Source organism: Cupressus sempervirens, chromosome 9, assembly GCF_028749045.1.
Source record: "Cupressus sempervirens isolate cs-2001-9-10 chromosome 9, ASM2874904v1, whole genome shotgun sequence".
NCBI classification, from domain to species: Eukaryota; Viridiplantae; Streptophyta; class Pinopsida; order Cupressales; family Cupressaceae; genus Cupressus; species Cupressus sempervirens.
In genome coordinates, this window is record NC_143126.1 from 246446849 (window position 1) to 246465290 (window position 18442).

General features: G+C 36.2%; 1 protein-coding gene across 1 annotated transcript; it reads left to right on the plus strand.

The window, feature by feature from the left end:
• The first annotated feature begins 5787 nt into the window (after positions 1-5787).
• On the plus strand, positions 5788-6445 carry LOC149538395 (uncharacterized). Its single transcript, XM_089802812.1, has one exon. The coding sequence runs from the start codon at positions 6016-6018 to the stop codon at positions 6223-6225; it is 210 nt and encodes a 69-aa protein (XP_089658938.1). The 5' UTR covers positions 5788-6015; the 3' UTR covers positions 6226-6445.
• Positions 6446-18442: the final 11997 nt, after the last annotated feature.

Sequence of the window (18442 nt, forward strand, 5' to 3'; positions counted from 1 at the left end):
CCTCTTCTTCTTTATCCTCACTCATGCCTTGGGTTAATGCAAGAGGTTCTTGGGTTTGTTCTTGTTCTTCCTCTTCATCCTCTTCATCTCCTTCCTCTTCTTCCTCTTTAGCACCTTCACCAAATTTAGCCTTAAGTTTCTTCACTAGTTTGTCCTTCTTTTTTAGTGTAGAGGTTGTCTTCAATTCCATTTCTACTTTTGACTTCATTACATCATAGTTTCCAAAGATTTTTGTTGTTTTGTCAACTTCTTGTGCCAGAAGTGTAGTGATGGTTGTTGAGGCTTCATCAACATTGAACTCATAACCTAAGGGTCTTAGCCATCTTACCCTAGGTGTGGTAGCTTGTACATATGTGTAATCAATGTCTACAAGAAAACATATATCATTATAATATTGTTCAACCAAAGAAACAAGTATCCTCATCCTTTGCTTCATAGACTTCTTAAAGTCTTCAAAGTAATTTGTCATGATAGTTTCAAAAATTTCTCCCATTTCTTCAATGTACTCATTTATTTGAACAACAACTGACCTATTTTTCTTCCATCCTACAATGCCAAAAGATGGGAATGTATTATGTACATAGAAAAATATGCAAACTAGAATTGGTCCAAATTTTCACTATGCACTCTTAGTCTTCCTTACTGCTCCAAGGTTTTCCATCAATTATTGCAGTTGAAGCTTAGCTAGATCATAAGCATGATCTTTCCTCACAATTTTGTATCCAACATCTATTGCAATATAGGGTACACTATTCAATCTACTAGATTGATAAAACTTCTAAGAGATAACCCTTACTAAAATGTTTAGTAGTGGATCAGTGATAGTGTCAATTGTCATTCCTTGTTTGTTCTACTTTGCCCCTATGTTCTTCTCTATTGCCTCTTTGAAATCATTCCGTAGAGTCTTTGGCCAATCTAGGGTTGGGAAACCAATAACCCTATGGATTATTTGTTTGGTGATCTTTATTGATCCACCTTCTAACCATAAGTATCCATCATTTATTTGACTCAATACTATTCTTATCCATTATGTCTTGAATAAGCTAGGAAATTCTAGGGCATGCATCAAACCCTTCCTTTAAACAATTTTGAATTCTTCTTTCAAGACATCATTTTCACATAATTTATTATAGGCTTCCTTTATTTCCATGTTACCTATTCCTCCTATCTTATAGTTGTAACATTTTCTAACATCTTGAACCATAATGACATTTGGGGGAATCCTTGACAATGTGCCTAAAGAATTTTGTTTCTAAGCTACATCTGGAATTGCTTTGAAATTTGGTTGTTTCACCTCATTAATAACTAATTGGACATTCAAGACCTCTTTCCCTTCTACATTTATTGAGCTAGATGCCATTGTGACAAACTAGGGTTTTTGTAAATGCAAACTACATAGCTTGACTTATGATAAATACCTTTAGGATCCAAAGAATTAGAGTGAAATCATCGCTGAAATCTTCGCAGTCACTTCAAACAAATTTTTGAATCACTTTCTGCTCTATTTGCTCTTGCTCAAACTTGAAATGACGAGAAATGAGTGAAAAATAACTATATACCCTACAAAAACCCTTGCAATTAATGCTTAATGCTTGTATAGCTGTAAACTCAACATCAACTTGATTTTAGAGTCATTTGACATACATTGATATTACCATCACTCGATAGCTGTACTACAGACTCAACATCAACTAGCTAATCTGGCAACTTGGCACTAATTGACATTCCACTTAGCATCCATTGAAAACTTTTCATGCTTGACAACAACATGAAAACTTAAAAATTTAATCTTGAATTTTCAACAACATCTTGCATCTTCATTCATGCTAATGTGGTCCTTTCAATACTAACTTCTTTTGAAACTGATGTATGATACAATACTTTAAATATCAGTCCCACATTCCTCTTGTTTGTTTAATTTGATGAGGTGTGACCACCTGACCCATTGGGTGAAGTGATCCCTTCTCCATTTGATATATTGCAACCATCTTTCTTCTTCTATGTTTTATTCATCTCATTCCTGATGTGTTCAACATCTACCTTGCCTTTTCCTTTATCAAATTCACAATTTGGTGCCTTTGACCTAGTTGGACAATGCTTACTAATATGACCAGTCTTCAAATAGCTAAAGCATGTGGTTTGACTCAACCACCTTTTGTAGTTACCATTGAAGTGAGTCCTAATATAATTCTTAGGAATATATCCATATTCTTGACAATAGTGGCAACTATATCTTGTATTGGAATCCCAATTATAGGAGTTTTCATAGCATCTTACCTTTGCTGCTTGTTTGATGACCACATGGACTTGAATATGCATTCAAAGGCTCTATGTCTATACTTCTGACAATTGTAGTAATATCCTTCAAATCTTGGTGCACACATGGTTTTGGTTCTACATTCATGTGCCTAACGACCTTGTTTATTGCACTTGTGATAGTGAGCCATGTTCTTAGGCTTGACATTTTGATTTGTATTGTTGCTCCTACACACATTAGTAGTGTGTCCTTTCTTTCCACAATTATGACAAGTAGGTTTGGATTTCTTACCTTTGTTGTTCCTTTCTTTAGCAACTTTAGATGATTCTCCTTCTTCAGTGGTTGTGTAGCCCAATCCTGATGTATCTTTGTTAGATCTAGGGGATCTCAATAATTGTTCAAAGTATTTGATCACTTCATTTGGCTTATTGAAACTTTTAGCAAATTTCTTTTCTCTTTTTAGGTCATTCTACAGTTGTTCATTTTGCAACTTCAATGTAGTTATCTCAATGTACTTGACATTCAAATCATGATGAGCATTCATCATTTGGCTCAAGGTATCCAATTGCATGTTTGAGATCTTGGTTAGCTCTATTGACTTCTCTTCTAGTTTGTTTCTAGAATTTTATTGTCTTCTTCAATCATGGTTTTGTCTTCCACAGCTTTCTTCTTTTGTTCAATCACCTCAGATAGCAGTATAGCTTTTGATTCTTGCTCCAACTTGAGATTTTTGATTTCTTTAGCTTGAATTTTGTTCTTCTCCATTAGATCTACAACTACTGCATCAAATTCACTAGAGTTAGCATATGCAAATAGCTTTGTGGTGTCAATCTCTTTGTATTGTGTGTCATTTTCTACAATGGCAATTTCTTTCCTTCTCTTCAAGAAACTCTTCAAAGCATCTCTGGCTTCATTTAGTTGATGTGGTATAACATGTATTTAAATCTCCTAGTTCTCAATGGTCTTTCCCAATTTGTAGATTTTCATTTCAAGAACTTTCCTCTAAGCTACAAAGCTTTCTCCTTCTAAGAACTTGGCTTTGATACCAATTGTTGGAACTATAAGTAGAGAAGGAGTAACTTTTTTTTTTGGGGGGGGGGGGGGGGGGGGGAGGAGTTGAATCAGGAGTTTAAACTTGAATCCATAAAACTTTCACCATTCATAGATCACATGCATTAACATAATGAAATAACATGTAAAGTAAATGCATCTAAAACATATAGGTAACCAAACACACACACACACACACACACACACCAGATATGATTACCTAGAAACCCTCCAAATGAGAAGGTTAAAGTGGGGTGGGGATGACACCCACAAATCTTTACTACTACAGCAATAAAGTGAAGCCAATTAAGGTTACAATTGTTTGACCATGAATCATGATCTACCCTATGAAAGGTCTCTCCTATTAAAGGCTTACAAAGACTATTAAGTCCCATCTTGTTAGAGGATTTCAACACTCTATTAGAAGTGTGCCTAGTTAAAAGAATTTTGGTCACTCACTTGGAATGCCACCCTATTAAAGGATTTGGTAAAACCTATGAGGACTACTCCACCTAGGAGATTTAACTGAAATCACCTGTCAAAATATCTCAGCATAGTATTTGTGGTTGGCACTTGCTTACCTAATAATAGATCACCTCTATCCAATCTCTAATTAATCCTTCATGATCTAATGTATCAATGTTGTATCCTCTATCCTCTGTTCTTCACATAACTGATTTTGCAATTCACTCTTACTACTAAGTCACCTTGAATGCTCTGCAAATTGTCTTGTTCACTCCCCCAATTCAATCATTTACCCCTTTACAATGCTCTCAACTCAATTGAAAATTTAGGGCTTTGTCCTCCTTAAGAAGACTGAGGTGGATTAGGGTTAGGTATGAATTTACGATTGAGATTCATCCATTTTTCTACTTAAACCTTCCCATTTTTTTATTGGTTGCATGTAATTGCATAGGGAATCTGCATGTAGATTTGTCCTTATCTCTAAAATATTGAAATCTATCCTTAGGTCGGTTGAAAAATAGTTTACATAGTTGTTTGTGCCATAACAAACAAATATGCCCAATCTGTGTTACTTCGCATATATAGTTACTGATGCTCATCATATACTGTAATTTTGCTTTTGACTCAGCACCTGAACTACTCGGCATCTATTGCTTACTCAGCACTTGAATCACTCAACATGGTCTAATATTTACATGTTGTGCTCAGCATGTATTACTAGTTCAACATGAATTAAGTAAATGACTTAAATGTGTCGACACTCAATTGTCAAAACTAATTTGAGATCAACAATGTATGTATGTATGTATGTATACAGACATACATACATACATACATATATATGTATGTATGTATGTATACATACACATACACACACATATGTATACATATACACATGTATGCATGCATGTACACACACACACACACACACACACACACACACACACATGTACATATGTGTACATAGCTGTATATATGTAACCTTAATGAACAAATAATCAAGGTAGGAATGAACAATGAAAATTATAATGAGGAAAAATATCTTCTAGCCAAACAAGAAATTATTTTTACAGAAGAAGAAATATTTTGGAAACAAAAATCTAGAAAAACTTGGTTATTATAAAGAGATAGGAATGTAATATTATTTCTTAATAATGTTATATATATACAAACACATGCACACACATGCATACGTATGTGTACATATGCATGCATGCATGTATGTATGTATGTATGTATGTGTACACACACACACATACACACACATATATATGTACATACATATATACACACTCTCCCTCTCCCCCACTTTTCCACCCACACAAACACACACACAGAGATATAGATATGACACTTCTCTTCATATTTATATGTATATTTTTTCATTATTTATATCCCTTATCTCTACCCTTTTGACTCTCTCCCTCTCCTTATGTTTCTTATTTGTTTCTCGTTCATTCCATCCCTATCTCTTGCCATTCAAAAGAAAACATGAGTCTATCAGTAATGGAATCTTATTTTGTTCCAAATTAATATTTTATTTCTCTCATGTTTACTTGAAAAACTTGTTTTTCCATATTAAATATAACTATTATTAATCAACAATTACCCTTAAAACATAAGTATAGAATAAATAATAAGTATTCACAAAGTGTAACAATATTTCCTTGTACTTAAACTTCAATATATCTTCAACATATCCATTACATGCTAAAGTACAATTGTTACTCAAAATAGACTAACAGCCCCCTAACTCATGTTTATACAAAAATAAAAATTAATTTAAGAAAAATAAAATAAAAAATCTTAACGCAATTAAGATTTGGACTAAATACTCCACCAATGTCATGTCATGTTGACTAAATACAAACTCTGAATTTATTCCCATTTTTTATTTTAAAAAAAAACAATAAAATGAAAAATATTCCACCGAAAGGCAGCATTCTATTAGGTGTATGGACTAAATAATTCGAAACTTGCATCTCAATGAAAAGAGATTCCATTCGAGGGCCGGGGAACAAAGCATAACCCTAACTTCTTTTCCTTTTACAATTATAAAGCATAATATTCCCGCCCACTCAAATCAAAAGCAAAATCAAAGCCCTGAAGACGTACCCTCCTGTCTCTTCACCTTTGCCCTGCTTCATCTTAGTTTCTGCACAATAAATTCTACTCTTTGTTTCTGCATATGATCCGTTGATCTTCGCTCTGGTTGAAGTGGGAAGGTATCGAGCAAAGAAACAATGTCAGATTGGGGGCCAGTAATAGTGGGGGTTCTGTTGTTCTTACTGTTGTCTCCAGGGCTCTTGTTTCAGCTTCCAGGTAATAAAAGAACCATAGATTTAAGTGGTTTCGGAACCAATGGCAGATCGATTCTGGTCCATTCCATCATATATTTTGGCCTTATAACCTTGTTTGTCATTGTTATACGAGTACATGTATACGCTGGTTGATCCGCTTCAACTTCAGTAGGGTTTTCGTGACTTTTCGTTATTTGATGCTGTTCCGAAGATAATTATAATGGAGTACAGTGATTTTGTTTTAGGATATGTTGTTTAAGATTTTGTGATCTACAAGTTTGCAAAAACACGATGATGGTTTTGCAGTAATCTGAGCACTGTACTCATTGTTACAGCAATTTCTGAGATCTCAATGTGATTTTGTTTTTTTGCATATAGTCTCTTCCGTACTTTTGGATATGAGTGAATTAACTATGGAGCTCGCTGCTAATATTATTAATTTGATTGGATTTAGCAATCTTCTTTTCTTGCGATCCGAGTCTTTAAAATGATCTGAACTCCCGATAGATCAAACTTCGGGGTTTGGTTCATGTATGGCATTAGGGTTTTCAGTTTGGCCCCTGTTTTCAGAGTTTTAAGGGGACATTCTAGGGTTTCAGTGTTAATGCTTATTTTATTCTGAAGTGTTGTTTTCTATAATATATTATGGTGATATTTTTTTTAGCTATGAATTTAAGAACCACTTAAAATTTATATGTAAGTTGTATAATTAGTAAATTTACATTTAGGTAAGCTCTTGTACAAAAGGTAATGATTAAAATGAAATGAATGAATGTGTGTGAGCACCTCACTTAAAAATGGTTTTAAAAAGGATCATGGTTTGGTTTTGGGCAAATCTTTTTTGGTTGCACTAAAATTTGGCATTTTAGTAGATATTCTTAATGATGTTATGTTAATTAATGCATGGCATCCCTTTTTCAATAGATTGATGATATGGCCTAAGTAATCCATAATGGTAGAGAATAGTTGTAAGATAGAAAGGAAGTAATTTTGTAGTTTACTTGCCCAAAAGAAGCAAGTGAACATGGTAGGATCTAAACCTTATAGCTCGAGAATTGCCAATTGGTTTGCCTCCTTCAAGAGACATTATACATCATATTGATTTAGGGCAAAGGTAAAGGTCCCCTAATCAAACAATATTTCAATTATCTCCAAAATCAAATAAATATATAAGAAAAAAATTAGTTAATAGAAAATAGTTTTGTAAGGGCCAATGTATGTAAAGTGCTAAGAATGTTTCCAAACTTTTACCATTAGTGTGATGCTTTTGTAGAAGCTATTAGTGGGACGTTGAGTATAAAAGATAGCTAATTGTTCAAAATCTAAAGCAATGAAACCACTTCTTATTATGTTGTGTATTCATTTTGGCCAAATTATCACTTAAACATGCCAATGAGCTTTATTTTTATAGCTACACATTTATAGTACATGTGAGTGGAATAAACATGTAGTGGATACTTTTAACTAGGAGTTGTCACCTACTAGTTATAATGACCAAAGATTGTTGGGTTTGAAGAAATAAAGGAAGACTATAGAACTAGTTTTTTTTTTAGCATACTTATTATTGTACCAAGTTCCAGTGCTTTTTTTTTTTTTTAGCACGATTATTATTGCTCATATAAATCATACTAATACAAAAAGTGAAGAACATTCGTGAGGAATGGGGTGTCAATGAAAATGTTTTGAAATCTAGCCATTTATTAACCATTTATTTTAAATAACACAACTATAAAAGTGAATAAAGAGGACAAGGAAGTAAATTGCCCCTAACTTGGACTTGTAGGCTAAGGCACACAACTTTAGGGAAAATATATGGACTTGCTAATTGTTGGTGTAAATAGGTATTTACTATTTACCTTTTACTCAAGTTTACTTAGGTTAGTGCATTATTTTATTATTTTGCATTATTGTATTATTTCTCTTTATGAGATACTTAAGAGTTTGTGCATCTTCTATAGTTGTCATGTAGACAACATAGAAGTACGCAACTCTAATTATGCACATGGTGTCTACACCACAGGAGTTTGCATCATTCACTGAGTTGTCATGTAGACAACACAGTTTTTCGCACTCCTAATTTAGCACATGCTGTCTACAACACTGATGTGCATGTTTCACCTTTGTAGGCTTATCCTCACATCATAGCACTTACTTCCGTGCATAATGGAGGATAACCCATATTTGGTGGACATGTGCTTGGTTGTTGGACTTATCATGATGCTGATTCCTAGGCATTCTAGATGCATCTCAGAGGCCTTTATATTGAGGCACTCCTAGTGTACTTGTACATAGAATTGAATACTATACAGTTATTCTGATCATACTCTGGTCTAATTTGTGCTTCTGATTTGAGTTCCTTGCTCTTGGGGAAATTCTACCCTAACACAGATTCTTACATGGTATCAAAGCTGAGGGAGATACTCGTCACATAGCCTTTGGAGACCTCATTGCTTCATCTCTTCAAGAGACCCGATTCAGATCCGGAGCATCAGCTGCAATTGGGAGTGTCTAGAGCCAAAGCGGACCTCGCCATTGCGTTCGGAGCGAAGATTCGGTGAAAATTGACTATTAACTTGCCTATTGTAGGCTATAGTTAATCGGGAGGCAAATTTTTTTTGCAAATCGAAACTCGAAGGCCCGATTTGCAAATCTGGGTATGGTCTTTTATCAGTCTGATTAATTTATTTTCGGATCTGAGATTCTATATTATTTTTGCTATTTTGGAATTATTTTTTGGATATTTTTTTGAAATTATTCGAAATTAGTTTCACCATTAATTCTGTCAGAGAAAATATTATTGCAGCACTAGGTCGTCACATCCCAGCCCGTAGATCACTTAATTTATTTTCGCAAGGCATCGATTTATCAAATCCGGCGGATGCAGACAACTGTTAATTCCCGACGATCACAGTCTACCGCCGTTAGATAACATTCCGGCGATGCCCTTCACCACCGGGCATTCCGTTTAGTCTGCTCTTCGTGGCACTTTGTATATAAACTGCGCAAAATTCACGCGCCCATGCATGTGGGATTAAAAGACCCACTGCCGGCGAAAAACTTTCGGCTCCCGCAGCCTTTATCCCATAGGCGGTAGTCCTCCAGCGACACGTCCTCAGACACGTGGCACTCCTGCATCCGCCCACACAGTTGACAGACAAGGACACACGCCGCAGAAAGCTCGTCCACGCAGCAGCCAACTCACCCTCCACGTGGCGCTTCCAACGAGCAACCTTGTCCGCGCCACCTGTGCAAATATTTGCCAGCTGTCAGCTCGAGTCAACAGCCTAGTCAGCGTTACACGTCACTGAACAGTCAGATCCTCCGTACAGACATGTGCACCTTTGCCATGCGGTGAGTTTGTCCATACATTCCGTACAGGCGATGTCATCATCCGTACAAGCTGACGTCATCGGAGGTCATTGTTTTCGCTGACGTCAGCAAAGTAAGATGCTAAAATTGATGGTCGTATGACCGTCAGTCCAGGCCATTTTTGAATTGCTACGATGGTCGTTTGGACGTCAAATTTAATATAGTATTTTCCTCTGCAGACCCCTCTTCATTTGCAATTTTGATTTTGGAGCTGGACTTCAAACAACCATAATTTGGTCATACGAACTCCAAATCAGGTGTAATTTTTTTTGATTTTGGGTAAATTTTTTTGAATTTTTCAAGGTGCAATTTGTTTCTGGTTTTGGTGTACGGATTGGTTAGAAATCACAGTTTTTCACGATTGTCCCTGTTTAATCCTGCTTTTTGCAACTTCAAATGCATCGTACGGGCTCATCTAGTCTCCTTTTTAGATTTTTTTATTTTTAAAGTGGATATTTTTTCGTCTAGTTTTTAGATCTACAGTCATATTGTAGTCTTATTTGGACAAAAGTATCACTTTCAGAGATAGGCCTTGTTTTGCATTGTAATGCTTCACAATTGATGTAACTTTGAGCTACATTGTAATAGTCCAGATTTGTACTCTATACAAAGGTTGTAATCAGTAAAATCAGAAAGTCCACTTTGTCTATTTTGGCAAGTGGCCCATTGTAAACGCACTATATATAAAGTGCCAAAATCATTTATTTTGGGGGGGATTTTTTGATTGAGTGAAAAGGGGGGGTGTGTACTGTGTACTGTGTCTCTTTATCTTGAGTTCTTGCCTCATGGGTTCTTGTTCAAAGTTAACTCCACATAATTACTCTACTTGGAAAGAAAACATTAAAGAGCCATTGGTAGAAAAAGGTTTATGGCGTTATGTCCCTAGTGTAGCCAAGAAACCTCCTCCGGATGCTGATGAAGCTCGTAAAGAGGATTGGAAATCCAAACAAGAGATGGCCTTAGGTACCTTGTTGAAAAATATCTCTCATCCTGTCAAATTTCACATAAGAAAGCTTACAGATCCAATAGAGATTTGGGCTAAACTACAAGCTTTGTATGGGACAGTAGATGAAGACATGGCTTACACAATAGAGGATAAACTTCTCAAGTTGGATCCTACAAATTTTGACACAATTAAAGACTATCTTACCCAAGTAGAAATGTATAGGGCTTAGCTAAATGATTGTGGAGAACCCATTAAAGATGGAAAGATGATCAAACACATCATGACTCATCTTCATCTGAATATGCTCCTTTTGTTTCTAGCTTTAATACACACAAATTAACAATGGGTAGTGCCTATGTTAAGCCTTCATTTGAGAAATTCTCAAAAATGTTGATCCTTGAACATGACAATCTAGTGGGAATGGGAATTCTCAAGTCTTCCAAAACTAAAGCCTTGGTAGCAAATGAAGGTAATTCAAGTGGTAAAAACTCAAACAAGAAGCAGAAGCAATGGAAGGCCAAGCAAAAAGATGACACACAACAATCCTCCTCAAAACAACAATCTTCCACGAGTCAATCTTCTTCTACTCAAAATTCTTCTTCACAACAAGGAAAATCTTCTTCAAAGAACAATTAAAAGGGGAACAATTTCAACAAGAAGGAGAAGAAAACATATTCCTATTGTAAGAGGAATGGACATGAAGAACACGAGTGCAAAGATAAGCAGATTGATGAATTGGTAAACATTATGAGGAAACACAAAATTGATGTTCCTAATACATACAAAGACAAGGGTTCTTCAACCACTTCAAAGGGCAAGGGCCAAGCTTTAGTTGCAAGTACAAACAATCCGAAGGAATGGATTCTAGATTCTGGAGCATCTCATCATATGGGGCCTTCAAGGAAGCACTTTTCCTCTTTAAACACTTCACATGTACCCTACATCTATGTGGGCAATGATACTCAAATTAAAGTAGAAGGTAAAGGGAATGTTGAGTTAGAGAATGGTGTCTTCAAGGATGTACTGCATGTTCCTAGCCTTAGTACCAACCTTCTCTCCATATATCAAATCACTCACTATGGATGTGGCAACAAAGTAGAGTTCCTCCCTGACACAGTAGTGGTAAAGAATCTCAAAGATGATTCAATGGTGGTGATTGGAAAGGAAAACCATGAGACAAGACTTTATTCTTTCTCCAATTTTGTGCCTAAGTCCATGTCTCTTGCCTTGTTGACTCATTCAAACACTCAAACTAAACTATGGCATGACAGATTTGGACACCTTAATTATCGCTACCTTCAGCAATTAAGCAGCAAGGAAATGGTCATTGGTCTACCTCAAGTCCAATTTTCAGAGGGAGTATGTCCAGGCTATGAAGCAGGTAAACATCCCAAAGAGAAATATGACAAGGGGAAGTCTTGGAAAGCAACTGCTGTTCTAGAATTGGTACATAGTGATGTAGTTGGCCCCTTTCTGGTACCTTCTTTTGGTAAGGCCTGCTATGTTCTCACATTTATTGATGATTTTTCAAGGTACACTTGGGTATTTTTTCTTGGTCATAAGAGTGAAGTCTTTGACAACTTTATCATATTCAAAGCTCAAGTTGAGAAGAAATCTGGGAAAGCCATCAAGATACTAAGGATAGATAATGGCAGAGAATATGTCAATTCCAGACTTATAGACTATTGCACACATGAGAGGATAGATCTTCAACATTCAGTTGCATACATGCCACAACAAAATGGTGTAGCTGAAAGAAAAAATTGAACCCTTAAGGAAATGACTGCTTGCATGCTTCAACACAAGTCTCTTGATCAAGTGTTTTGGGTTGAAGCCATGTGTTGTGCCAACTACATTCAAAACAGAAGTCTGCATAAGGCCTTAGATGGAATAACACCTTTTGAGGCATGGTGTGGAAGGAAACTAAGTGTTAAGCACTTCAAAAATTTTGGTTCTCCAGCATGGGCAAGGATACCTCCACAAAAGCGTAAGGCATTCGAACCTCAAAGAAAACCATGCATATTTGTTGGATATCCTGATCATCTCAAGGCATATAAATTAATGGATCCAGAGACTCACGAAATATTTTATGAGAGGAGTGTTCATTTTGAAGAAACATGTCCAAGTTTGGCTTCTTCAACTCCTCCTTCTTCCTCCTATATGGATAGTGATCATAGTGATGAAAGTGACTCAGAAGATGAAATTCCTACAACCTTGACTCGCAGGATACCACCTTCGTAGGGTCAACAAACAGTTGAGGAAATTCCTTCATCTTCTTCCACTAAACCTCATTGGGCACAATATATCCTTGATGTAGCAAGTTCAATGGTGGGAAATCCTTCAGATACTCGAAGGACTAGGTCACAACACAAGTCATTTCCACATGCATACATAGCCATTGCTTCAGATCCACAGTCTTTTAAGGAAGCATCAGGGATTCCAGAATGGGATACAACTATCGAGGAAGAATACAATTCTTTGATGAAAAACAACACATGGGACTTAGTTCCCCTTCCTAAGGGAAGAAAAGTGGTTCGATGCAAGTGGATCTATCGAACCAAATTTGCAGCGAATGGAAGTGTTGATAAACATAAAGCTCAACTAGTTGCCAAAGGTTTCTCGCAAGTTCCAGGTATTGACTATACAGAGACTTTTGCACTAGTTGCCAAAATGAACTCCATTCGCCTGACACTAGCAATTGCTGCAACTCAAGGATGGGTTGTACACCAGATGGATGTTAAGAGCACATTTTTGAATGGTGACCTTCATGAGGAAATTTATATGGAGCAGCCACAGGGGTTCGTACAGGATTCTACTATGGTTTGCAGACTAAAGAAGTCTATTTATGGTTTAAAGAAGGCTCCTCGGGATTGGTATGCCAAAATGGACTAATTTCTCCTCTTAGTTGGTTTCAGAAGATGTCATTTTGATTCAAATGTTTACATTCTTCAGAAAGATGACTCTCACTTGATCTTAGTGCTTTATGTCGATGACTTGATCATTACAGGGAGCACTACATCCATCATAGCTAGTGTCAAGACCTCTCTTCAGGACAGATTTGCCATGACAGACTTGGGTTTGCTACACTACTTCCTTGGCATTGAGATCATATAGTCTTTAGCAGGGATTTCACTTTCACAGCCGAAGTATGCTCTTGACTTTCTTTCAAGGTTTCACATGAGTAACTGTAAACCTGCTCCTACTCCCTTCCTATCAGGTGTTAAGCTAGAGGCTAAGTGCACAACTCCACTTGTTGATGCAACATTATACAGACAGTTAGTTGGGAGCCTTATCTACTTGACACACACATGCCCTGATATTGCTTTTGCAATTGGTATGGTTTCACGCTTTATGCAAGAACCTCATGAGCTTCATTGGAAGGCTTCCAAGCACATTTTGCACTATATCAAGGGTACACATACACATGAGATTCATTATGCAGTAGGTACAGGGCTTCAGTTGATTGGATACACAGATTTAGACTATGCAAGAGACTTAGATTCTCAGAAGTCTACTTCAGGGTACACATTTCACCTTGGTTCTGGCCCTATTCTTGGGCAAAGTAAGAAGCAAAACAATGTTGCTCTTTCTTCCACAGAGGCTGAGTGTCGAGGGGCTGCCAATGCAGCTACAGAGGCTCTTTGGTTACAACATATCTTGGAGGAGTTTGGATTCGATCTACCTAAGCCGACAGTTCTTCATTGTGACAATCAAAGTGCTATTTAAATCTCTAAGCATCCAATTCAACATCAGCAGACAAAGCACATTGAGGTTCATATGCACTATATTAGAGAGCTTATACATGAGCAAATCATTGCACTTCAGTACTATCCTACAGCAGAGCAGGTCGCAGATATTTTCACCAAACCCTTTATAGAGGTCAAGTATTCTCATTTACGAGATCTCTTGGGGGTGCGGGATGTTGTAGATAGGGAAGTCCCTTGACTTCTCTCTTCTCTCTTCTTCTAGGAGGGATTTTTTTCTCTTTTGAGGTCTTCTTCTCTCTCTTTCTCTATTGTACTCATCTCTCTTTTTGGAGGAGGGTTTTTCCCATTAGGTTTTCCCTCTTTCTCTACTTTATGAGAGATTGCATTGCATCATTTTAGCATTGCTTTTGTACATGGGTACCTAACATGGCCTAGTAGCCGAGACCCATTATGCATTAGTGAGCTTAAGTGCATTCCCCTAAGTTGCACTTAAGGGGGGGTGTTGGTGTAAATAGGTATTTACTATTTACCATTTACTTAAGTCTACTTAGGTTAGTGCATTATTTTATTATTTTGCATTATTTTATTATTTCTCTTTATGAGACACTTAGGAGTTTGTGCATCTTCTATAGTTGTCATGTAGACAACATAGAAGTACACAACTCTAATTATGCACATAGTGTCTACACCACAGGAGTTTGCATCATTCACTGAGTTGTCATGTAGACAACATAGTTTTTTGCACTCCTAATTTAGCACATGCTGTCTACAACACTAATGTGCATGTTTCACCTTTGTAGGCTTATCCTCACATCATAGCACTTACTTCCGTACATAATGGAGGATAACCCATATCTAGTGGACATGTGCCTAGTTGTTGGACTTATCATGATGCTAATTCCTAGGCATTCTAGATGCATCTCAGAGGCCTTTATATTGAGGCACTCCTAGTGTACTTGTACATAGAATTGAATACTATACAGTTATTCTGATCATACTTTGCTCTAATTTGTGCTTGTGTTTTGAGTTCCTTGGTCTTGGGGAAATTCTGCCCTAACGCAGATTCTTACACTAATAATTGAATATCACCTTTAAATCATGATACAATAGGAATGATTTTAGAGAATTATTATTGTTGAACTAAAGAGACACACATTTTACAATTTTTTGGGTTACACATCTCTAACAAACTTCATCATTGTTTGTCTACACATTTGCAATTTCACTATTCACAACACCTCACACACTACTACATACACTTCATTCTTTAATCTCCAAAAACTATTTATCTTTATATATGAAGCACAAAAGCAAGTAACACCAATTGGGTTAGCCTAATTAGATGTAATATGTAAAGTGCGGATGAGGAAAACATGTGTTAACATAAAAATAATTAAGATAACCTCTAAAAGTCATGTAAATCACGCTAAAAATTATCCTAATCACTTAATGAAGCTATGCAACACATTTCATAAAATAATAAAAAATACAAATACAAATTATGCAAACTCTCTATTTTGCTTCATCATTTTTATTTCTCCAAAGAGTTGTGAATGCATGTCATCCAGAAAGATAAAAATATAGTGAAAACCTCCTCAATAGTTACATATGCTCATTATACATTGCTTGATATCAACATACCGATATCAAAGAACCAAAATCACCAGCATAACTGAAGGCATAAGGATGCAAAGCATTCTTGCAAATTGATACACCATCTCTAAAATGTCAAAAGCACAAAACTCTACAAACTTAGTTCTAAACCAAATGGAACTATGAAACCTAAGATCTAACAACCTTTGATGTCTAGAAACATAATTTTGAACACAATGTAACAAATTGTTTAATGGGATAGTTAATTTGAGCCATTTTCATGTTGTAGGCACCTAAATCCTTCTTGGGTACTCTAGATGAGAATTGGGACATCCAAATATCTCTCTCAAACACGCACACGCATGCGCGTGTGCACATGCACACAAACACACACAATTTTTATATGCCAACTCTCTCTCTCTCTCTCTCTCTCTCTCTCTCACACACACACACACCTAAATCCTTCTTGGGTACTCCAGATCAGAATTGGGACATTCAAATATACCATTTTATATGCCAATACTCTCTCTCTCTCTCTCTCTCTCACACACACACACACACACACACACACACACACACACACAACAACAACAACAACAACAACTTCAAAACAACACCAAATGTAACTTCATAACCATAAGTGTATAGTGTCACCGATGACAACAAATTTGACATAAAAACAACATTATATGTATATTTATAACAATCTCCCTCTCTTTCATTGATGTCAACACTTGTGAGCTCTTTGTGTTATCGCCACATTTCTCCCCCTTTCACATCAAGGAAAATGGATGTCACTACTATTGGGACTATACAAACTTTATCTTACTATGAGTTTCATTTATTACTCTACCCAAGATCAAGAATTATATCTATTATATGTTTTAATAATTATCCTTCTCTTAAATATATTTCTACAATATCTAGAAACCCTCTCCCTAGCTTTGTCAACCCACCCTTAAGGAATGAATAAAACAAATGCAACGAAAAACCAAAATTACATTCCAAAAGGCTTCTACTTATCTTTAGACAAATATGTATGTAATATAAAATATCTTACCTAGATAGCCTTCGGTAGCTCACTTGGGTAGAGGCATCACACACACACACACACACACACACACACACACACACACACACACACACACACACACACACACACACACACACACACACATACACACACACATGCACATGCACACGCACACGCACATGTGCACGCATGCACACACACACAGACACACACACACAACAAAAAAAAAAACAACAACTTTTTGAAAACAACACCAAATGTAACTTCTACACCATAAGTTTATAGTGTAACCGATGACAACAAGTTTGACATAAAAACAACATTATATTTATATTTATAGAAATCTCCCTCTCTTTCATTGATGTCAACACTTGTAAGCTCTTTGTGTTATCACCACATTTCTCCCCCTTTTACATCAAGGAAAATGGATGTCACTACTATTGGAAATATACAAACTTTATCTTACTATGAGTTTCATTTATTACTCTACCCAAGATCAAGAATCATATCTATTATATGTTTCAATAATTATCCTTCTCTTAAATATATTTCCACAATATCTAGAAACCCTCTCCCTAAATTTGTTAGCTCATCCTTAAGAAATGAATAAAACAAATGCAACGAAAAATCAAAATTACATTCCAAAAGGCTTCTACTTATCTTTAGAAAAATATGTATGTAATATAAAATATCTTACCTAGATAGCCTTAGGTAACTCACTTGGGTAGAGGCATTATGCTTTTGTGTACAAGTTTGAGTCGATCCCAAGTAGTCTTCCAATCATAGGAGAGGCCAAAAAATGCGTTGATTATTAATCTTCAAGAGGATATATTTTGTGTCTCTACAATTGTCTAACAGATTGATTGACTACACCACATTTGAAATATCCTTAATAAGTGATATTGCGATTAGGATTTAACTATGTGATTTTGAGTCAAACTCCTTGACCCATGTTTCATGTGTAGTGATTCAATGTGAATCCATCTCTCATGAGAATAAATGGAACACTTAGCACTCATTGGATCTAGTCGTTGCTCATAGGAGTGAAGCACTAAGACTTCCTGGGAGGTCACCCATCCTAGTACTACTCCAGCCTAAGCGTGCTTAACTACAAAGTTTCCTCCATGGTTAAATCCAAAGCTTGCAAGCCCATTTGCAAAACCTTCATCAAGTGTTGTGCCTTATAAACCATTCATTAGAAAGCCCCTTAAGCTCATCAATTGATAAGTAGGAGATAATTTCTAGAGCAAGTCAAATTATGATATTGCTATCATGATTTGACTGTGTGAATTTGAGTCAAAACTCATTGACCCATGTTTCATGAGTAGTGATTCAACATGAATCCATCTCTCATGAGAATAAATGGATCACTTAGCACTCATTGTATCTAGGAAATGCTCATAGGGTGAAGCACCAGGACTTCGTAGGAGGTCACCCATCCTAGTACTACTCCAACCTAAGCACGCTTAACTACAGAGTTTCATCCATAGTTAAACACAAAGCTTGCAACCCCATACGAAAAACCTTCACCAAGTGTTGTGCCTTATGAACCATTTATTAGCAAGCCACTTAAGCTCATCAATTGATAAGTAGGAGATAATTTCCATAGCAAATAAAATTTTGATATTGCTATCAGAATTTAACTATGTGATTTTCAGTCAAACTCATTGACCATGTTTCATGAGTAGTGATTCAACATGAATCCATATCTCATGAGAATAA